Raw genomic sequence first — 22,879 nt, 5'->3', positions numbered from 1 at the left:
ATGGTCGCCATGCTGTACATCACATCCCAGGACTTATTTGTTTTATAACTGGAAGTTTGTACCTTTTGATCACCTTTATCCATTTTGCCCACTCCCCATCCCTTGCCTTTGGCAACCATCAATTTGTTCTCTGTATCTATGAGTAGTTCTTTAGATTCTATATATAAGTGAGATAATATAATGTTTGTCTTTCTCTGTCTTTGTTTACATAATGCCCTCCAGGTCCATCCATGTTGTCGCAAATTACAGGATTTCATTCTTTAAAAAAAATTCTTTTTTTTCTTTATTGATTAAGGTATTACATATGTGTTCTTATCCCCCCCCCCATTTCTCCCCATACCCCACTCATGCCTTCAACCCCTGGTGACTGTGTCCATAGGTTAGGCTTAAATGCATTCATACAAGTCCTTTGATCTCTCCCCCTTCCCCCCACCTTCCCCTACCTTCCCTCTGAGGTTTGATGGTCTGATTGATGCTTCTCTGTCTCTTCCTTCTTTTTTATGGCTGAGAAATATTCCATTGTATCTATCACATTTTCTTTATCATCCGTTCACTGATAGACACTTCGTTTGCTTCTAGGTCTCGGCTGTTGCACATAATGCTGCAGCAAACACGGGGTGCGCTATCTTTTTGAATTAGTGTTTTTGTTTCCTTCAGATAAATACCTAGAGTGAAATTCCTGGTTTGTATAGTAATTCTTTTTTTAATTTTTTGAAAAAATTCCATACTGTTTTTCATTGTGGTTGCACCAATTTACGTTCCCACAACAGTGCACATCCTCACCAACACTTGTGGTTTTTTTTTACCTTTTTGATGACAGCTATTCTCACAGGTGTGAGGTGATATCTCACTGTGGTTTTGATTTTGCTGAGTGATGTTGAGCACTTTTCATGTACCTCTTGGCTATCTGTATGTCTTCTTTGGAAAAATGTCTCTTCAGATCCTCTACTTACTTTTAAATCACTTTTGTTCTCTTGCTATTGAGTTGTATGAGTCTTTATCTATTTTGGATATATTAACCCGTTGTCAGACATGATTGAAATATATATCTTCTCCCAGCCTATTGGTTGCCTTTTTCATTTTATTGATGGTTTCCTTGGTTGTGCACAGCTTTTGATGTAGTCCCACTAGTTTGTTTTTGCTTTTGTTGCCGTTGCTTTTGGTGTCAAATCCAAAAACAACAACAACAACAACAACAAACCATCACTAAGACTGATGTGAAGGAGCTTCCCGCCTCTCTTTACTTCTCGGAGTTTTATGATCTCAGGTCTAATGTTCAAATAGTTAACTCATTTGGAGTTGATTTTTGTGTGTGATGTAAGACAGTGGTCCAGGTTCATTCTTTTGAATGTGGCTGTCCAGTTTCCCCTACCCCATTAGTTGAAGGAACTGTCCTTTCCCCATTGTATGTTCTTGGCTTCTTTGTTGTAAATTAGTTGACCACATATGCATGGACTTATTTCTGGCTCTCTATTCTGTTTCATTGGTCTCTGTGTCTGTTTTTATGTCAATACCATACTTTTTGATTACTATAGCTTTGCAATATAGTTTGAAATCAGGAAGTGTAGTGCCTCTAGCTTTGTTCTTTCTCAAAATTGTTTTAGTTATTTAGGTGTGGTGTGTGTGTGTGTGTGTGTGTGTGTGTGTGTGTGTGTGTGATTCCATACAAATTTTAGGGTTGTTTGTTCTATTTCTATGGAAAATACCATTGCAATTTTGATATGGATTGCACTGACGCTATAGATTGTTCAATCCCGTTCTATTCTCTTTCCCAGAATGGCCCCTTGCTGGGTGCTGTGGGGAGCTTTGACTGGTCTGGTGGAGCCTTTCTGCATATGTCAGAGGATAAAGTCGCCTTCATCAACATGACCAGGATAAATTCAGACATGAACGATGCTTACTTGGGTAAGTGGGGAGGACAGGGTCATGATGTGGTACAACTCAACCTGATGTGGTTGGATCTCTCATAGGCCCTTGGGATAGGTTTAAAGACAGAAATTTCAAATTTTTATTTTAATTATGTTAACAAAGAGAAATACAGTGCGGGGTCTAGTTACCCCAACCTATCAAGTGTGGGCCTGCGAGAGGGGGCAGGGTCTACAAGAAAACACACTTCGCTTGGGTATCACCTTTAGGTTATGCTGCCGAAGTCGTCTCGTGGGGCCAGGTGCAAACCCTGGCCTTGGGGGCTCCTCGATATCAGCACACTGGCCTGGTGGCCATGTTCAGACAGAGCGCTGGTGCCTGGGAGGTCAACGCGATGATCGAGGGCAGCCAGGTGAGTGCAAAGCATGTGGGCCATGAATGTGCACATAGAGGCACCTGGGGACGAAGAGATTCCAGGGTGGCATCGCCAGGTGCCATGTGTGGCAGAGGCTTATAAAGGCACCTCAGAGGGCCTTGGGATGGAGACTCCCAGGATCAGCTTTGCATTTGAGAATACTCTCCCAACAAGCCTACCTAATAATAGACAAATATGCAAATTGACCATACCTCCAACACACCCACAAGCCATGCCCACCATCCAATCAGAGTGAGTATGCAAATTAACCCAACCAAGATGGCTACAGCCACAGAGAGCAAGGTTTCCTAGGTAACAGATGAAGCCAAGCTTTCTGCCTGCCCTTGCCAGGCCTAAGCCTCCACTCAAGCTACAAAGTTTCAATTATAGAAGGTAAACAAATTCAAACAGAATGGCGGCAGAATGGAGCTTGAGAGAGCAGGCCAGGATTGCTCCCGGCAACAGGGGAAGCAAAGCTTTCCACACACCCTGGCCAGGCCCACCCACTTAAGGCAACAAAGTTTCAATTATAACCCCAACAGAAAAGGCTGCCGGCCACGGAGGGAGCCCCAGGCTTGGCTCCGCTCCAGGCTACAAAGTTTCAATTGTAGAAGGAAAATAAATTCCAGATTCCAGGGCCTCTGCTTGGGTTGCCAGGGGGCGTGGCCTGCCTGCAAACCACCACAGGCCCCTCACTCAGGCTGCCCCACGCTCCAAGGGAAACCCCACCTGATCTGGGACACCCTTCAGGGCAAACCAGCTGGCCCCCACCCCTGTACAAGGCCTCTATCCTATTTAATAAAAGAGTACTATGCAGATTGATCATCACTGCAACACACAATATAGCTGCCCCCATGTGGTCAAAGATCCTGCCCTCATGTGGACACAAGATGGCCACCACAAGATGGCCAGCAGGAGAGGGCAGTTGGGAGGCACCCAGCCTGCAAGGGAGGGCAGTTGGAGGTGATCAACCCTGCAGGAGAGGGCAGTTAGGAGTGACCAGGCTGGCAGAGGAGGAAGTTGGGGGCAAACAGGCTGGCAGCAGAGTGGTTAGGGGGTGATCAGGTTGGCAGGCAGAAGCGGTTAGGGGCAATCAGGAAGACAGGCAGGCAAGCAGTTGGGAGCCAGCAGTCCTGTATTGTGAGAGGGATGTCCGACTGCCCGTTTAGGCCCGATCCCACTGGTTGGGATCGGGCCTAAACGGGCAGTCGGACATCCCTCGAGGGGTCCCAGATTGGAGAGGGTACAGGCTGGGCTGAGGGACAACCCCCCTCTGTGCACGAATTTCGTGCACCGGGCCTCTAGTTCATATATAAGAGCCTAAGCGACCTTCCGACCATTTGGCTGTCCAACCTGTACCTATGATGTGCACTGACCACCAGGGGGCAGATGCTCAACACAGGAGCAGAAACCACAGGCATGGAGACATGGAGCAGACTGATGAATCTCAGAGGGAAGGGGGAGGAGGGAGGGGGAGAAGAGATTAACCAAAGACCTTACATGCATACTGGAGGCCCAGTGCACAGATTCATTCATGGTTGGGGCCCCTTGGCCTGGCCTGTGCCCTCTCGCAATCCGGGACCCCTTGGGGGATGTCGGAGAGCTGGTTTCGGCCTGATCCCCGCAGGCCAGGCTGAGGGACCCCACTGGTGCATGAATCCGTGCACTGGGCCTCTAGTAAATAATCACATTGACCTGTACAGAGCTCTCTATGAGTTTTCCTATATATGAGCTGGTATTTGACAGTACATAATCAATATAAGCATATTAGTTATTAAAGCATTGAAATAATTCTATATCTGTCAGTAAATAGCTATTTCCCCACGGTGGCCCCTACCTTGCAAAATGGTCCCTTCCCCAGTACTCCTTTTTTTATTTTTAATCCTCACTCACTAATATTTTCCCATTGATTTTTAGAGAAAGTGGAAGAGAGAGGGAAAGATAGAGAAATATTGATGTGAGAGAAACACATCGATTGGCTGCCTCCTGCACGCGCCCCGACCAGGCCCGGGGCCGGGGTGAAGCCTGCAACCGAGGTCCGTGCCCTTGACCGGAATCACACCCAGGACCCTTGGTCCGCAGGCCAGTGCTCTATCCACTGAGCCACACCAGCTAGGGCCCCAGTACTCTTTGAACTTCCCCAGCAGGGCACCTCAGGGGACCTACTCCAGCTAAGTCCCTGCTCAGAGCCTGAGCAGTCCTAACAGTTCCCTATTCTAAATATTACCCCTGCAAAAGCAGTGTGGTTGCATCTTATGTGGCGTGTGAGGCAAAAATCTTTAGTCAAAACCATCCTTGCAAATTCCTGAAATAGGACTGTATCCATGATCCTATTCCTGCAGTTCTGTGTGTATTCCTTTAATTTTCATCTGTGGTTCTCTTTGGTCTGCAATTAATGCATCACGTGTGGATGAAACCAGTTTGCTCTGTACCAGAACGATTTTGTCATAATTCTTTGTCAATAGCCAAATTCTTCATATGCTCTTTAAAGGTTTTACCGACACATATTGACCATGGGTGGCGCCAGAGCCTGACACACAGAAGGGCTAGGGTAGGGGAGAATGTGTGGGGATTCCAGGAAGTCAAGGGTGGGTGTGTTGCTACTTCTCTCTTGTGTGTGTGTGGTGCAGAATCATGTGGGGAAGGGCCAGCTGGTAAACTTCCCCACCACATGCAAATGTTAAACATGCAAATTACAGCCGAGGGTGAACAATACTTAACTGGAACAGTCAAATGGGAGCAAATGGGAGGGGCACCCACACAAGAGCGTTAGGGAAGGCTTCCCGAAGGCAGTGCGTAAGGGGAAGAACTAGAGACGTGAAGAGTGAGGAAAGAAAACGGTCAGAAGGAGGAAGTGTGAGTTTGGAGTGTGTATGGGGAGGGGCAGGAGGTGGGAGAAAACACTGAGGAGGAGGGGAGGAAACAGATTCATCTCAGGTTTACCCGCTCCCTCCATTTTTACTGCTACTGCCTGGTCCAGGCCATCATCATCTTTTCTGTAGATCCAGCTATAACTGTCCTACTGGTCCCCCAAAGTCCCATGTTGCCTCCCTCTAATCCATTGAGGGAGGGTGAGCTTACTAAGTGAGAAACTATTTATCAGTCTTCAGCTTAAGACCCTTTGTTGACTACAGACCAATATCCAATAAATATTTTTAAATTTTCAACAAAATACAGTTGACTCTTGAACTATATGTGTTTGAACTGCATAGATCTACTTTATCTCCCCCCTCCCGATAAATAGCATATGGGGAAAATTTTTGGAGATTTGTAACAGTTTGAAAAATTCACAAACTGTATAGCCTCAGAATATTGAAAAAACGAAGAAAAAGGTGTGTTATGAATGCATACAATATAAAACATATACATAATATGTATTAATCAACTATTTACGTTATTGGTAAGGCTTTTGGTCGACAGTCAGCTATTAGTAGTTAAGTTTGCTATTAGTAGTTAAGATTTCATTTACATGAGAAGGGATAGGTCAAAACCCTTTCATTGTTCAAGGGTCAACTATATCAGCAAATTGAATTCAGCAACCTCCAAAAAGGGTAATAATACATCATGACCAAGTCTGGTTTACCCCAGGAGTGTAGGGCTTGTTCAACAATGATGCAGAAATGAACAAACTGATTCTAAAGTTCAAATGGAAGTGCAAGGGACCCAGAATAGCCAAAATAATCTTGAAAAAGAAGAACGAAGATCTCACTTTTATGTGGAATCTAATGAACAAAATAGATCCAGAGACATGGAAACGTGCAACAGACTGAAGATCCTCAGAGGGAAGGGGGTGAAGGAGGGAAGAGATCAACCAAGGAACTTATAGGCCCAGTGCATGAAATTCGGGCACTTGGTGGGGGTCCCTCAGCCTGGCCTGCCCCCTCTCGCAGCCCGGGACCCCTTGCTCACTGCTCGGCTCACCGCTCCTTAGCACTGCTGTGGAGGCTGGAGAGGCTACCGCCATTGCTGCTGTACTTGCCAGCTGTGAGCCTGGCTTCCAGAGGAGTGGTGTTCCCCCTGTGGGAGCACACTGACCACCAGGGGGCAGCTCCTGCGTTGAGTGTCTGCCCCCTGGTGGTCAGTGTGCATCATAGTAACTGGTTGTTCTGCCTTTCAGTTGATTTGCATATTAGGCTTTCATTATATAGGATAGGCAAAGTCCATGGACATAGACACTAGGGGGTGAAGACCAGGGTAAGGGATGGAGGTGGGAGGAGGGGTCAGTGGGGAAACAGGGGACATCTGTAACACTTTCAACAATAAAGATAAATTAAAAAATAAAAAGGAGAGAAAGAAGAATGAAATTGGAGGACTCACACTTTCCAATTTCAAAACTTTTTTTAAAAATCCTCACCCAAGGAAATTTTTCTCCATTTACTTTTAGAGAGAGTGGTTGCAGGGCCAGGGATTGAGCCCAAAACCGAGGGCTCATTCTCTCGACCAAAATTGCACCCAAGATCCTTCAGTTCATGGGGATGATGCTCCAACTACTGCTCAGGGAAAAGCGTAACTACTGTTGACTGAAAAATATCAGCTAGGTATTTTGTCATCAAAAAGGACTTATTCCTGAAAAAGGAAGGGCTGCAACCCAGTGCATGCAGACATGGCAAGCCACGTGCACACTCTGGCCTGCGTGCCAAGACCAGGGGTATTTATAGAAGGGAAAGGGAAGTTAAGGGACGGGGAGATCAGAACCTTAGCGCCTTATTATAAATAGTACTTCCAGTAGGGTCCTCCCGATTACATAGAGTGTGATAACTGTCATAAGCCCTAGCTCCTCCCATAGATCCTCCCGACCAATTATATTTGCTTCAAGTTTCAGTTAGTCTTATGCACTACCAGCTACAATAATCAAGACAGTATGGTACTGGCATAAGGATAGACCTATAGATCAGTGGAATAGAACTGAGAGTACAGAATTAAACCCATATGTCTATGGTCAATTAATTTCTGACAAAGATACCAAGTTCATTCAATGGAGAAAATAATTTTTTCAACAAATGATGCTGTGATAAATGGATATCTGCATGAAAGAGAATAAATTTGGATGTCCTACTTCACAATATACAAAAATTAACTCAAAATGGATCAGAGACCTAAAGGTAAGAACTAAAGCTATAAACCTCTTAGAAGGAGCTATAGGTGAATTTTTGCAATCATAGATTTGTCAACGATTTCTTAAATATGATTCCACAAGCATAAGAAACCAAAGAAAAAATAGACAAATTGTAGTTCATCAAATTAAAAACTCTTGAGCATCAATACACTATAAAGAAAATGAAAAGAATGGGAGAAACTATTTATAAATAATATATTTGATAAAGTTCTGGTATTTAGAAAATAGAGAGTGGGGCGAAAATTGGGTTACAGTTGTGAAACACAGAGTTTACTCTTGTATTGTTATTTATTAATTATTGCATTATTTTCCATACAAATAACTGTAAACCTACTTTTGCCCCAACCTGTATAAAGAACCCTTACAACTCAACAATAAAGGACAAATAATCTAATTTTCAAACGGGCAAAGATTTGAATAGACATTTCTCCAGAGAAGGCATCAATCATTGATGTTTCTATCTTTCTCTCTCTTTTCCTCTCTGAAATAAATAAAAATATATTTTTTAAAAAGCTATCATGACAAAAAGGCAATCAATGTAATTCACCATACAAATGGCCAACAGGTACACGAGAAGATGTTCAATATAAACAGTCGTTAGGGAAATGCAAATTAAAAACACAATAGAGATTTCACTAGAATGGCTATTCATTGATTATCATTTTTAATTTTTTAATTATAGTTGACATGCAATATTATATTAGTTTCACATGTGCACCCCAGTGATTAGACATTTTATAACTTAGTGATCATCCTGATAACTCTTGTACCCATCTGACACCATACATAGTTATTAGAATATTATTGACTATATCCCCTATGTTGTACTTTACATCTCCATGACTGTTCTATAACAACCAAATTTTACTTGGCTCATGAATACATACACAAAATGTGGCATATACATACAATGAAATACTATTTAGTCATAGCCCAGCTGGTGTGACTCAGTGGCTGAGCATAGACCTATGAACCAGGAGGTCATGATTCAATTCCCAGTCAGGGCACATGCCCAGATTGCAGGCTCGATCCCCAGTGTGGGGCCTGCAAGAGGCAGCCTATCAATGACTCTTTCATCATTGATGTTTCTATCTCTCTTTCCCTCTCCCTTCCTCTCTGAAATCAATAAAAATATATTTAAAGAACTTTATGCTAAGTGAAAACAGTCAGTTACAAAGAGCCACATACGGTATGATTCCATTCATCTGAAATGTCCATATTAGACAGATCCATAAAGCCAGAAAATACACTAGTAGTTGCCAGGGGAGAGAAGGAGTGGAGGAATCAGGAATGACTGCTAACAGAAATAAGATTTCTTTTCAGGGTGATGGAAATGTTCTGGAATTAGTGGTGATGATTATAGAACATTGTGAATATACTAAAACCCACTAAGTGTTACAGTTAAAAATGGTAAATTTTATGTTTGTAAATTTTATCTCAATTAGTTCAGCCAGTGTTGCTCAGTGGTTGAGCACCTATGAACCAGGAGGTCACGGGTGCATTCCCAGTCAGTGCACGTGACCTGGTTGCAGGCTCAATCCCCAGTCGGGGCATACAGGAGGCAGCCAATCAATGATTCTAATCATTGATGTTTCTATCTTTCTCTCTCTTTTCCTCTCTGAAATAAATAAAAATATATTTTTTAAAAAGCTATCATGACAAAAAGGCAATCAATGTAATTCACCATAACAATAGACTAGAAGAGAAAAAAAAAACATAGTATTAATAGATACAGAATTTTTATTTTACAAAATACATCCTTTCATTATGTTTACTTCTCAGCAAACTAGGAACCAAAGGTAACATCTTCAACCTGAATAAGAGCATTTATACAAAAAAAATTATAGCTGGCATCATATTTAAAAGTAAGAGAACATTTATCTCTTAAAATTGGAAAGCAAGCAAGAATATCCACTTTCACCAGTCTTAGTCAACCTCATACTATAAGGTGTAGCCAGCGCAATAAGGCAAGAAAAAGTCCGGGGGGTGGGAGTGTGTGGGGGAGAAAGCATACAGAGTGGAAAGGGAAAAAATAAGATTGTCTCTATTTGCAGATGACATGATTGTTTGCCAGATTGTTATGCGTTCAGAGATCATCATAATCTGGCCACTCAGTGTAGAGAGTAGAGAGGCGCACATCCTCTCCTAAGCCGTTGGCCAGCCCAGCAGGCACGGTTTCTCTTCACAAGGAGAAACCCCCCACTCTGCTTTAGGTGTGACCCTGGCCTCATCTCTTTCAGATTGGCTCCTACTTCGGGGCCTCCCTCTGCTCCGTGGACGTGAACAGAGATGGCAGCTCCGACCTGGTCCTCATCGGGGCTCCCCATTACTACGAGCCGACCCGGGGGGGCCGGGTGTCTGTGTGCCCCTTGCCCCGGGGGGTGAGTGGCTGAGGAGCCCTGGCTGGGTGGGGCCTGGGTGTGGGGTGGAGGGGTTGCCCGGGGTGGGACTGGCGCTGTTTCTGTTCTGCAGAGGGCCAGGTGGCAGTGCCAGGCCATCCTCCGTGGGGAGCAGGGCCACCCCTGGGGCCGCTTTGGGGCAGCCCTGACCGCGCTGGGGGACGTGAATGGAGACAAGCTGACGGACGTGGCCATCGGAGCCCCGGGGGAGCAGGAGAACCGAGGTGCTGTGTACCTGTTCCATGGGACCTCGGGGCTGGGCATCAGCCCCTCCCACAGCCAGGTGAGGCCCCTCACTGTCTCCATCGTGGCAGTAGACTCTGCAGATGCGTCCCTTTCTTGTTCAGTGTTCCCACAGCTGCCAGATTAGTTCTCCCATTACTCCTTTCAGAACCTTTGAAAACAGTAACGCACTGCACCGAAACCTCCAACTCCTCAGCTCTGGATTCGTTCTCACCCAGCCCCAGGAGGCCACGGGGCACACGCACGCCCTGTGCGGGTGAGGGTGAGGCTTCGAGCATGGATGGCAGGCTGGACTGCGGCCCTGTCTTCCTCTCGGCAGGCAGCTGGCAGTCCTGCTTTAGGCGGAAAGCCGCCCGCTCCGAAGACCTTCCCACTGGCCGCCTCCCAGAACCGCGTCACGCAGGGCCCCTCTCTCAGGAAATTCAGAAAAAAATTCAAATTTACAAGCAAAGTTGAAAGACTTGTACAGTGAACACTCATGTATTTACCCACATTCTACGATGAGCATTTTACTAGACTTGCTTGACCGCATAGCCATTCTCTCTCTAGTCCCTCTCATTTTTCAGTGCATTTCAAAGTAAGTTGCAACATCAGTCCACGTCACCTGTAAACATTTCAGCATGCATATCGTTAACTAGAATTCAACATTTGCTTACTGTTACTCTTAAGATCAAATTTACGAACAGGAAATGTTGCCTCTTTAGCCAGTCAATGACTATTGAGTGCATGCACCTGCTGTAACCCATCCTCCTAAGATGCAGAGCATCATCATCCCCAGAGAGTTCCCTCCTGCCCCTTCCGGTCAGTTTCTGACCCCACCCCCTCTGTTGCCGAGGAAACCACAGTTCTGACTACTGTGGACCACGGGTCCGCTCCGCCCACTAGACTTTCGTAGGCCCCAGTGTCTGCTCAGGCTCTTTACTGCCTGGGGCTAAGCGCCTCCTCAGCCCGTGTCAGGGACCCTCTCTCCACGGTGTGAGCAGCAGGTTATGCCTCTTTTCATTGGCGCCTGTGTAAATGGAGTTTGCAGGCTCTGGTTTGACTTTATTTTTATGACAAAAGCTTTACATGCTTGTACAAATTTATAAATCGAAGGTAAGCAGTGAAACCCCTTACTTCCCTCCCCTTACCTGCACCCTAACTCACCCCACAGAGAAAATCAAGGGAAAGGGGAGGGTACTTTATAGGCTTGCACACGTGCACGCCTACCCCACAGACTTTGGAGTGAAAAACAAATGCAAAAAGGACCACCCTAGCCTGGTGTGGGATGGTTTGCATTTTTACTTGCTTTTCCCTATGACCCGGGCAGGGATGCTCGGTGTTCAGATAGGCCAATAGGCTGTGGATTTCCCAATCTCCACAGGACACACCATTACTAAACAAAACTTCATCCCAACAGAGTACAATACATTTTCCTCAAAAAAAAAAAAAAAAATTTGAGGTATAATGTACATCCAGTAAACTCACAAACCTTAAGTGATGAATTTTTATATGTCTGTGAATCCGAGTAAGCAGCACTTATGTTAAGATATACAAATTTCCAGCAGCCCATGCTTCCTTTCAGTTGACAAAATCACTTAAAAAATTGTGGTAAAATATACATGACATAAAGCTCACCATTTTAACCGTTTTAAAGTGTGTAGATAAAATTTCTTTTTATTTGGCTGTTACTCTTTTAGTGTTATTCTTGCAGATGTACTAGAGAGTCAAATCGCTCTTTTTTAAAAATATGTTTTTATTGATTTCAGAGGGGAAGGGAGAGGGAGAGAGAGATAGAAACATCAATGATGAGAGAGAATCGCTGATCGGCTGCCTCCCGCACATCCTGGCTTGTGCCTTCACAGGGAATCAGACTGTGACCTCCTGGTTCATAGGCTGACGCTCAACCACTGGGACATCTGTGCCAGCCGGCCGGGCTCAAAATCGACTTTAGAGACTGATTATGGGGACAGCAATGTCCACACCTACACTCGATTTCCTCTTTATTCCCCGGTCTCCAGGGAGCCACTGTTACCGAGTCTCTATTCTTCCAACAACATGGTTTTGCTGCTTCTTGATTGTCGTTTTAGCAAGGACTTCCCGCTGTGGGAGGTGAGGTGTGAGCCTTCCAGACCCCCTTGGCCACGCCTTCCACCCCTCCCCCCACCCCTGATATTTACACGACGATTTTGGTTAGATCAGTATTCAGACCAGGTAAATGAGACTCAGCTGACTCAAATAGTATGCTGTGCCACTTCTTTCCTGTAAAACTGTTTGTTTCCTAAAAACCCCAGCTGACTAAAGGAAACTGGGTGCCATCTGAAGACTGTGGTCTGAAGCTGAATGGCTGCCCTAATTCCTTGAGAAATTATGGGAGATGAGACTTGAATGGTGACTTGGGTCACCTGGGGCAACTGACTTACCTGCTTCCCGTTCTCTCCCGCTCCCTTTCTCCCCTGCTCTTTTCTGTCCTCAGCGGATTGCAGGCTCCCAGCTCTCCCCCACGCTCCAGTATTTCGGGCAGTCACTGAGTGGGGGCCAGGACCTCACGATGGACGGCTTGATGGACCTGGCTGTGGGGGCGCAGGGGCAGGCGCTGCTGCTCAGGTGAGACCCTCTTTCAGAGCACACCTGGCTGCCTTCCCTTTGAGGGGCAGCTTAAGGACACGCCTGGTGTCTCTGCAGGTCCCAGCCTGTGCTGAGAGTTGAGGCGACCATGATCTTCACGCCCAGGGAATTGGCGAGGAGTGTGTTTGAGTGTCGGGAAAATGTGGTGAGAGGCCTAACTGCGGGGGAGGTCAGAGTCTGCCTCCGTGTGCAGAAGCGCACCGGGGACCGGCTGAGACCAGGTGAGGCTCAGGGGGAAGTCTCAGCGGGTTGGGTGGCGGGGAGCATTGACAGCTGGCTCAGCCTTCAGTTCAGAGCAAAGTGCTCACTGGCTCCCACAGCCTTCTCCAAGCTCGGCTGGAGCAAGCGGGTGAGTCCCCTGCTGGGTGGGGAGGCCCAGCACACCCTGTGGAAGAAGCGAGCCTCTGGCATTCTCTTACTCTCTCAGTTCTCCTGATAACGCCCCCACCCCCACCTCACCTGTGAATTAACTGGGATCTTTTTTATTTTTTAATGGGGAACTCTTTTAAAGGGGAGTTTGTGTCGATGAAGCTAAACACAAATTCACAAAGCACTCAGACATGCATTTCATCGTAAGGAACTTGACTTTTTTCTACTTTTAAAGAGCGACATTGTGCTGGGGTGAGGGATAGTAGTGGGGGTACTAGAGAGAAATAGGGGGAGTTCATAGAATTACGTTTCTAGCAGGAATCTTACTGGGCTGAGGAGACAGCAGCCAGAGTTTGGGGCAGCCAGCATGGCTAGAAATTGAAAGCAAAGTCTTGGGAGATTAGAGGATTGCAAGAAAGTACCCCCAACTCTACATAGAAATGCCTTTCAAGTCCTTTGTAGGTCAGTACTCCAAGGAACTCAGTTGATGACAGCAACTGGAAGCTAAAGAGCTGAGCAAAAATTCAGCAGCTTCATGCCGCTGGGGAAATGGAGGTTTAGGAGGGGCCTTTGTAAACGAATTGTTCATTCTATTGGAACAATGTCCATTGAGTCCAGCAATCAGGAGAAACAATAGACAATAGAAATAGACCCACAGGTGATTCATAAATTAGAGTCATCGGACAGGAATTCAAAATGATGGAGAACCTCAGGAAAGACTTGAAATTCATAAAATAGAGTCAAATGGAAACTCTAGCCCTGAAAAACATGCTAACTGAAATTAAGAGTTCAATAAATAGATTCAATAGAAGATTAGAAGCAGAACAGAGAATTACTGTAGTGACCTGGAAAGTAAAGCAATTAAAAATATACAGATTAACAGAAAGAGAGAAAAGGATGAAAACTATAGAAAGAAACCATTAGAGATGTATGGGACATGGTGAAAGATCTAATAAACATTGATTGGAATTCCAATAGGGAGGGAAGGAGGAAGGGAGGGAGAGAGGAGAGAGAGAGAGAGAGAGAGAGAGAGAGAGAGAGAATAAGAAAGAAGCAACAGTTAAAAAAAATAGTGAAGAATTTTCTAAAACTGGTGAAGGATATCGATTCTCTATCAAAGTAGGATACATAGAAAGGAAATCACGCCATGGTACATTACACTGGTGTACACAACACTATACATTGTACTAGAGTAAGGCACAAACTGCTGAAGACCAAAGACAAAGAAAAAAGTTAAAAGCCGCCAGGAAAAAACATGTCGTTTTCTAGTAACAGAACAGCTGCCGTGTACTGAGCACCTACTATGTGGCAAGCACTGTGCTACATGCGTTGCAGACACTATCTCACTTCATTTTCACCACTGCGAAGGTACAGCTCTTGTCCTCAATTCAAAAATAAGGGATTGAGACTCAAAGAGGTCAGAGAAGCTGCCCAAAGTCACACAGCTGGGGAGCAGGGAGCTGGGCGCACCTGCCTGTCTGACTCCCGGGCCAGGCTCTCAGCACTGTGGTGCCCTGCCCCTCAGGAGAGATCCAGAGCACTGTCACCTATGACCTGGCTCTAGACTCCACTCGCTCACGTCCTCGGGCCATTTTAGAGGAGACGAAGAACAACACACGCAGACAGACCCGGGTCTTGGGGCTGAGTCAGACGTGTGAGACACTGAAGCTACAGTTACCGGTGAGCAGGACGTAGCCACAGGGCCCTCTAAGCACCGGGGATGGGGGCGGGGGGGGGCGCGGGCAGGGGAAGCTGAGAAGGCAGACCCCACAACCACCACTATCTCTCAGGAATGTGTAGAGGACTCAGTGACCCCCGTTGTCCTGCGCCTCAACTTCTCTCTGGAGGGGCAGCCCTTGACCTCCTACGGGAACCTGCGGCCCGTGCTGGCTGTGGACGCTCCGACTGTCTTCACAGCCTCGGTGAGTCCTGGAGCGGGCTCTGCAGGGCCTGGGAGGGACCAGAGGCCACGATGGTTGCAACTCAACATTTCAACATTTTATTTTATTGTTTCATTTCACCATGAAATCGTTTCACTATTTCCTTTCCTTTCGTTTCATCAGACCCTATTTCTTTGCAGCTTCCCTTTGAGAAGAACTGTGGCAATGACAGTGTCTGCCAGGATGCCCTCAGCGTCAGCTTCAGTTTCAGGAAGTGAGTTTCTCTTCCCCGTTGCTGCCTCCAGGCCTCCGCCGGGACCGGTGCTCGCCTCCCCCGCCCCGGGAGCCGGCACAGCAGCTGCTTTGGACGTGTCTGCGGGCTGCCCACCCGCTGTCTCCTCTCTCCAAGGGCCCACGCCTCTTCCCCCAGACCGACTTCCCACAGGGAGGCCCTCAGCATCTCATGGCCTGGCCTGTTCCCCCCACAGCCTGCACACCCTGGTGGTGGGTGGTCCCCGGAACTTCAACGTGACGGTGACGGTGCGGAACCAGGGCGAGGACTCCTTCAACACTCGGGTCGCCTTCTTCTACCCGCCTGGCTTGTCCTATCGGATGGTGTCAGGGGTCCAGGTAGCCAAATACTTCTCAGGCTCCACCTGGCCTTGCTTTCTGGGTCCCCAGGCCCGTGGCTGACGCCACCACCTCCGTCTGCCTCCCTTGCCTTCCAGTCCCAGCACTCATGGCGATCCTGGCGTGTGAACTGTGATTCGGACCCCTCCACCCAAACCAGCACCTTGCACAGCGGCAGCTGCAGCATAAACCACCCCATCTTCCCAGGCAACTCAGAGGTCAGGCTGCGGACCCCCCTCACCTTTTCTCCTTTGTCTTCTTCTGAATTCCCTTTTTCCCCTCCTCTCCCTCCTCCCCCCCTCCTCTTCCTCCTCCTCCTGCTCTCCTCCCCCCTCTCCTCCTTCTCCTGCTCCTCCTCCCCCTCCTCTCCCTCCTCCCCCCCTCCTCCTCCTCCTCCCTCTTATTCGTATAGCTTCCTTTTTTGAGAAACAGCTTTACTGAGATATAATTAAAATACCACCCCACCCGCCCATTTAAAGCATTCCCATTCGATGGCTCCTAGGTTGTTCACAGACTTGTGCGTCCATCACCACGATCCATTTTAGAATATTTTCTTACCCCAAGAAATGACTCTGCTCCCCTTAGCCATCAGCCCCCGTTCTCCCCATTTCTCCCAGCCCCAGGCAACCACTAGCCCCCTGTCCGCCTCCAGACTCTCCCATCCTGGACATGTCGCACCCGTGCATCCTGTGGCGCGTGGTCCTCTGCGACCAGCTCCTTTCACGCAGCAGCAGGTTTTGAAGGATCATCCCCGTTGCAGAACTTCATTCCTTTCGCCTGCTGAGTGCTGTTCCGTTAGACGGATGCACCACACCTGACTTACTCGTGCTTCCACTAAGGAACATCTGGTTGTTTCTTCCCTCCTATTTTTGTTAGTCTCTTCTTTCTCCAACTCCAGGTCACCTTTAACATCACATTGGACGTGGACTCGGATGCTTCCCTTGGAGACAGACTGCTTCTCAAGGCCAATGTGACCAGGTACTGGCTCTTGCTTCAGCTCATTCATTCAACAAACGCGGAATGAACACCCACCCTGTGCCAGGCGTTGGGCCCAGGGCTGGTGGGACAGGGATGGACGGGACGCTGGCTGCTCTCACAGAGGTTATCACTTAGCGGCAGAGGCAGACGGGGGCGCGGGCGGTTACCATAACTGCAGTGGGCTGTTCTCGGGAGCTTGGTGCTCAGAGAGGAACCCCGGGGAAGACGTGCTGAGGCTGTGAGTGGGCCAAATAAAGGCACAGAATGAGGCGGGTGTGAGGACAGAATGAAGGAGGAGCCGGAGCTGGAAAGATGGGACCGTGTGGGGGCGTGGCCCAGGCACCCCACGGAGGAGGGTTTAAGGAGTGGCTGAGAGGTTGGCATAAACTGAGATAGTGTCCTAAACTGGCTGATGGGTGCTGTCAGGACGTCTGCAGCGTGACCTGGGCGTGACAGGGTCACATTTGCTTGGTAGAAAGACCACCCCCGGGGAGGGCTGGGGCTTGGGGGTGGGAGCTTGGGGGTGGGGGGAGCAGTTTGGAATTCAGGGACCAGTGAGAAGAAGGCAGCACAGACATCCAGGAAGTGGGGGTGGGCCTGGGCGAGGGGGAGGCAGGGGTGGAGAGCAGTGGTGGCTGGGATGCAGAGAGAACTAACTGGGTGGTTGGTTGAGGTGGAGGGGGAGGGGAAGGGGGAGGGGGAGGAGGAGGGGGAGGGGAGGGGAAGGGGGCGGGAGAAGGAAAGCTCTCTGTCTCCCTTCAGTGAGAACAACTCGCCGAGAACCAATCAAACGGAGTTCCAGCTGGCGCTGCCTGTGAAGTACGCGGTCTACATGGTGGTCTCCAGGTGCTGCACCCAGAGCCCCCTCCCGCTGCACAGGGCTGGACGGGCCATGGAGCACCTGTGTGTGTGTGTGTCAGTCTGCACACGTGTGCCTGTGTGCCCTGAGGATAGGCGAGCATGTGTGCATGAGCATGTGTGTGTGCGTGTGCATGTGCGTGCACATGTGCGTGAGGCCCAGCCACACACATCACCCCCTGCACTCCATCCTGCTCACGCCCTCTCAGGCCTGCATTACCCATGTGCCTATTTACCCCTTACACACGTAGTCCGAGACTCCCCTTCCAGAACATTCCTGATGTTTTCTCACCTGCTCCTTCTTCTTTCTACCATCAGCCGTGAGGGCTCCGTCAAATATCTCAGCTTCCCAGCTTCAAAGAAGACCAGCCATGTTATAAACCATCAGTATCAGGTGGGGAGCCGAAGGCCGGGCCGGGGTGCAGAATACTGATGGGAAGCGTGCGTCGGGGGCCTGCTGTGTGCCAGGCTCTGCCCAAGCTCGCTCTCCCTCTACACACACAGGCGTGCACCACGTATGTGCACACAGTCATCCCTCGGTATCCGCGGGACGTTAGTTCCAGGATCCCCCCCTTTACCCAGATCCGTGATGCTCACGCCCCTTGGATAAATGGTGCCGTATTTGCACACAACCCACGCACACCCCGGACTGCTGAGAACTCCGAGCGCAGTGTAGATGCGATGTGAACAGTCGTGTTCTGTATTGCTTAGGGAATAATGACAAGAAAAAGGAGTCGGCACAGGTTAGGCATCCGCCGGAGGCCTAGCTGCATAGCACACACCAGCAACAACGTAGCCTTTTCTCTGAGTATTTTCGACGCCCAGCCCGTGGGTGCAGAGGGGCGGCTGCACACACACGTGCACAATTCACTCCTGTTACCTTCGTAATGACTGCGGCGGAGGCAGGGCCCGCTTACCGATAAGGAACCGGGCTCAGCGGGGTTAACGGCACGCCCCCCGCCACCCCTCTGGCCGTGGGCGGGTGCCCACTCCCTGCCCCCCACAAAGCGCAGGGGGCAGGCGCTTGGCCTCCGCGGGGCTTGGTCCCCGGTGCCCTGGGCGGGGTGGGGGCAGGGGGTGGGGGTGCTGAGTGCAGCGCAGCCAGGCCGGCGCCCTCAGACCCGCCCCCGCCGCTTGCAGTTCACCAACCTGGGGCAGAGGAGCCCCCGCATCGGCGTGGTGCTCTGGATCCCCATCCGGCTGAACGAGGTGCCCGTGTGGGGCGACCCCGACGCCGTCTTCTCCCCGGTAAGCCCAGCGGGGCCTGAGGAGGGGCCCCGCCCGCCCTCCACAGCCCTGGTCTTCCCTAAGATGTTTCCTCTGCTGGGTTTTGGGGCCATTGCTGACCGGCTCTTGGACCTGGGACGTCTCCCCCTCCTTCGGGGTGCACCCAGGAGCCCTCAGTCTCCCTTCACAGCGCCCCCTCTTTCCTCAGAACCTGAACAGGACATGCCGCAGGGAGGAGAGGGTGCCCCCTCGCTCCGGCTTCCTGGCTGAGCTGAGCAAGGCTCCGGTGCTGGTAAGACCGGGTAACCCCAGCTCCGGCCACGCGCGGACTCAGCACCGCCCCCTGCCGGCGGCCGGGCGGCGCGTGGGGCGGGCCCTGGCCCAGCTTCCCCAGAGCCCCTCCGCCCTCCCAGAACTGCTCCGTCGCGGTGTGCCTGCGAGTCCAGTGTGACTTCGCCGAGTCCTTCGGCAGCCGGGAGGAGTTCAGCGTCAACCTCACAGGCAGCCTCTCCTTTGACTGGTACATCCAGGTATGCGGTACATCCAGGTATGCGGTACATCCAGGTATGCGGGCCCGAGGCCCAGCGGGCCGGACAGAGCCTGCCGGCTGCCTGCCGAGGCCCGGGCCCAGCGCTGCCTCTCTCCCCGCAGACTCCGCACAACCACCTGCAGGTTGTGAGCACAGCGGAGATCCTGCTGGACGACCGGAGGTTTGCCCAGCTCCCAGGACAGGAGGCCTTAGTGAGGGCCCAGGTATCTCTGCCTGGGGCACGGAGGGGCTCCCGGAAGAGGGGGGGGGGAGGCTGGATTGTGGGGCTGTCTGGGTCAAGAGGGGGAGACTGAGAGGTGGGGAGGAGGGGGAGTGAGGGCTGGGGTTGGGGGCCCGGGGAGGGGTCAGTTATTAGGTCCAGGGTGCAAGGTCTGCCTGGGGAACCTCCGGAAACCAGAGCCTATCTCCCCTGGCGCGTCCCTCTCTTCCCTTCCCCGCCCCAGACAGAGACCAAGGTGGAGCCCTATGAGGTGCACGACCCGGTCCCGCTCATCGTGGGCAGCTCCGTGGGGGGGCTGGTGCTCCTCGGCCTCATCACCGCCGCAATGTACAAGGTACCCCTGGGCGCCCCTCCCGCCCCTGGGCGCCCTCCGCCTGCCCCTCCCGCCCCCTCGCTGCTTCCTTTCGGGTTGGACAGCCGCAGTGCAGCCGCTGGGTGACCCTTGGCCCGCCCCAGGGCCTCCGCTTCTTCAGCTGTAAAATGGGAACATAAATACCCGTTTGGTGAAGGGAATTGAGTTAATTCGTGCAGAGCACCTGGAGTGCCCGGTGCAGAGTGACCACTACATCAGGAGCAGTTCTCCTCTTCTTCTATTTCATTTTCTTTCTTTCCTGGCCCCAGTCTTTTTAAAAAATATATTTTTATTGATTTCAGTGAGGAAGGGAGAAGGAAAGAGAGATAGAAACACCAATGATGAGAGAGAATCATTGAGCGGCTGCCTCCTGCACGCCCCCTACTGGGGATCGAGCCCACAACCCAGGCATGTGCCCTTGGCCGGAATGGAACCTGGGACCCTTCAGTCCACAGGCTGATGCTCTAGCCACTGAGCCATACCAGCTAGGGCCCCAATATCGATGCCATCTTCCTCCCTGCCCCACTTTTCCCAGGTCCCTTCTGTACTCCGACACATTATCCGGTGCACCTCTTGGCCCCTCTGTCTCCACTCGGGCTCTGCATGGCCCTGGCCTTGGTGGCCTTGACTCCCCTGATCCTGCCCCACAGCTCGGCTTCTTCAAGCGGCAGTACAAGGACATGATGAATGAAGCCGCTCCCGAAGCCGCCCCGCCCCAGTAGCTGCTCCTGCCCGCCGCGTGGCGTCTCCTGCGGCAAGCAGGACTCTGGTTAGACCAACGCACCGGCTGCTAGACAGATACGTCCTCCGTCCGTCCGTCCGTCCGTCCGTCCGTCCACCCGGAGACTGGTGGTGATGTCTCACTCAGAAAAGACCTGCTTCGGTTTCCATTTCCATTCATGTGTGTGTGCGAGTGTGTGCGCGAGTGTGTGGGTTGTGTGTCTCAGATGTCTCGTGCCTGAGGGCCAGAAGCTTTGGCAAACCCTCTCAGGCACCGGGAAAGCTTGGGCTCGCCGTGTGGGTGAAGGCGCCATTCAGCCTTCCTCCAGGACAGAGGTGATGGCAGCTCCTGCGGGAGGACTTGAAGGGAAGGCAACAGATGCCGTCCCTGCTGAAGGAAGTGAGGCCTCCCTTCGTGGGCGAGCACGCACACCTGCAGAAGCTGGACAGCCACGACCCAGGCCGCATGGGGGAGCCACGCTAAGGCCCAGACCTGGTCGGCCAACAGGAGCCTGTCAACCCCTCCACACCAGAGCTAAAAACGTCCAATAGGCAGTGACACACCTCCCTTTACCATTTATTGACTGTTTTAATGTTACTTTCAGTTTTTGAATTGGTAAACCTGTTCATAGTGTAAGTCAAAAGTCTCCCTTCCAGCCTGATCGCCCCGGCCATTTAAGTCACTTCTGAAAGGCAGTCAAGTCCATGTGTTTTTGGGTCTCCTTCCCGAGGACTCTAGGCATATGCAAACACACACACACACACACTTCACACAAATGATAGCACAGGCTATTTACCCTCTTCTGCATCAGGCCTTTTTCATTAATATAGCTCAGCCATTGTTTCATATAAGACATAAAGTACTTTTTCATTCTTTTATACAGCTCACCAGTAGTTCATTGTGTCATGAATCATAATGCACTTGACCAGTCTCCTTTTGATATATTAGTTCCAATCTCTTGTGATTAAAACGATGGTGAGTTAATAAATTGAATATATGTCATTTTTGCATATGTGTAAAGATAATTTGAAGGATATATTCCCAGAGGTTTGCGTTCTCCCCAAAGCAAACCCAAGATAAGAGTTTAAGTGAAGGAATTTCATTTCGGAGTGGAACCAGGAAATACCCACAGAGAACAGAAGGCCTGAGGACTTGCAAAGGGAGCCGCATGGCGATTGGTAGGAAGGGCGGAGACACAGAAAGCACTGGCCCTGCTCCCACGAGTGGCAGCCGAGATCCCAGCGCGACAGCTCAGCTGCAGAGGTTCCCCCTGAGGGGCGCAGGGTCTCACCCCCAGCCAGGCTCCCCAGCCCGGACAGCAGAGCCAGGTGCCCTCTCAGGCACAGGAGTTCATTCATAACATCTGGCTGTGAACATCAGCAGGGATTCTGTCTGCCAGGGAGAGATGGGAGTCTGCTAGAGACACAGGTGTCCTCTTAAAGAGCCAATGCACAAAATCTCATTTGCAGCCCTCCCCCTTCTTTCATGGGCTCTAGGAGGGCATAGCGGACTGGAATCATGTGAGGAGAGACTGGAGTTTGTGGCTCTGGGAGAGAGCTGAAGGGACAGCCGCTGGGAACTCTGTGCAGATACCATCTTTCTTGGGTGGAGCACTCCCCTCCATAAGGCATCGGCATCGGCCTGGGGGAAAGCAATAGGCCCACCCTCTCGCCCCACCCTGCAGAGCTTGCACCCTGTTGAGTAGTCAGCTGCCTGGGCTGGGGTGTGGCGGTCTGGGTAGATGCAGGGGGTATCAGTGCCTGAGTGGTGTGGCTTTGGGTCAGGGGCCATTCTCTCCCCACTTTCCCATGAGCCTGACTGGTGCCTCCCCTTCATGGGAGACCCTTTCGCCCCTCCCTCGAGGCTCCAGGTGGCCCCACCCTCTCAACATCTGGTGGCCCCACTCTGCCACGGTCTGGGCAGAACCTCGGACAGACTGAGTTGTGTGGCTCTAGGACAGGGGCCATCTTTCCCTCCCAAGCCCAACCAGTGCAGGACCCTGACTCACTGAGAGCCCACCTCATGCAACTTAAATACCTTCACGTGGCCAAATCTTGGTCTGTTTGGGCCTGGTAAACTGCTGGCCTCACTCTGACAACTTCCTGAGACCCCGCCACACAACAAAGGTCTGCAGACGCCTGGCGGGGGCAGCTAGACTTGGTGGACCCTGGGGCTTTTGCTGAGTGGCCTCGGACCCAGCACAGGTACAGAGTTTGAACCTGCATCAATCTGATGAAGACCGCTCACCCCTACCTGGTGACTCACTGAGAACCTACCCCATGCAACTGGAATACTGCCAGAGGCTCTCTCAGTGACTGAGCCTAAGAGGCAACCAGCAGGCAGAGGTGGGTCTCAGGGAGACTTGGGACTTTTGCTGAGCTGCCCCACGGCCTGTGCTGGTAAAAGCCGGCCTTGGTGCATAGCTTGGTCCTTCCCTTGCACATTTAG

General features: G+C 50.4%; 1 protein-coding gene across 3 annotated transcripts in view; it reads left to right on the top strand.

Annotated features, from left to right (window-relative positions):
• The window catches only part of ITGAM (integrin subunit alpha M), a 44,956-nt gene extending 23,523 nt beyond the window's left edge, over positions 1-21,433 (top strand). The window contains exons 11-30 of one of the 3 annotated variants that reach the window (XM_054714451.1): positions 1,776-1,905; positions 2,136-2,278; positions 9,638-9,778; positions 9,870-10,079; positions 12,495-12,625; positions 12,704-12,867; positions 14,613-14,695; positions 14,806-14,937; positions 15,096-15,169; positions 15,384-15,525; positions 15,624-15,743; positions 16,424-16,503; positions 17,266-17,349; positions 17,680-17,755; positions 18,502-18,609; positions 18,797-18,880; positions 19,002-19,118; positions 19,240-19,341; positions 19,582-19,692; positions 20,361-21,433. In XM_054714451.1, the coding sequence (XP_054570426.1) occupies positions 1,776-1,905; positions 2,136-2,278; positions 9,638-9,778; positions 9,870-10,079; positions 12,495-12,625; positions 12,704-12,867; positions 14,613-14,695; positions 14,806-14,937; positions 15,096-15,169; positions 15,384-15,525; positions 15,624-15,743; positions 16,424-16,503; positions 17,266-17,349; positions 17,680-17,755; positions 18,502-18,609; positions 18,797-18,880; positions 19,002-19,118; positions 19,240-19,341; positions 19,582-19,692; positions 20,361-20,432 (2,304 nt within the window). In that variant the 3' untranslated portion in view covers positions 20,433-21,433. Of the gene's footprint in view, positions 1-1,775; positions 1,906-2,135; positions 2,279-9,637; positions 9,779-9,869; positions 10,080-12,494; positions 12,626-12,703; positions 12,868-14,540; positions 14,696-14,805; positions 14,938-15,095; positions 15,170-15,383; positions 15,526-15,623; positions 15,744-16,423; positions 16,504-17,265; positions 17,350-17,679; positions 17,756-18,501; positions 18,610-18,796; positions 18,881-19,001; positions 19,119-19,239; positions 19,342-19,581; positions 19,693-20,360 lie in introns of all 3 variants that reach the window. The other 2 variants (XM_008152779.3, XM_054714452.1) reach the window with 2 other exon arrangements.
• Positions 21,434-22,879: the final 1,446 nt, after the last annotated feature.

This window comes from Eptesicus fuscus, chromosome 4 (genome assembly GCF_027574615.1).
Source record: "Eptesicus fuscus isolate TK198812 chromosome 4, DD_ASM_mEF_20220401, whole genome shotgun sequence".
Taxonomy (NCBI): domain Eukaryota; kingdom Metazoa; phylum Chordata; class Mammalia; order Chiroptera; family Vespertilionidae; genus Eptesicus; species Eptesicus fuscus.
This window is presented reverse-complemented; position numbering and strand designations above follow the sequence as displayed.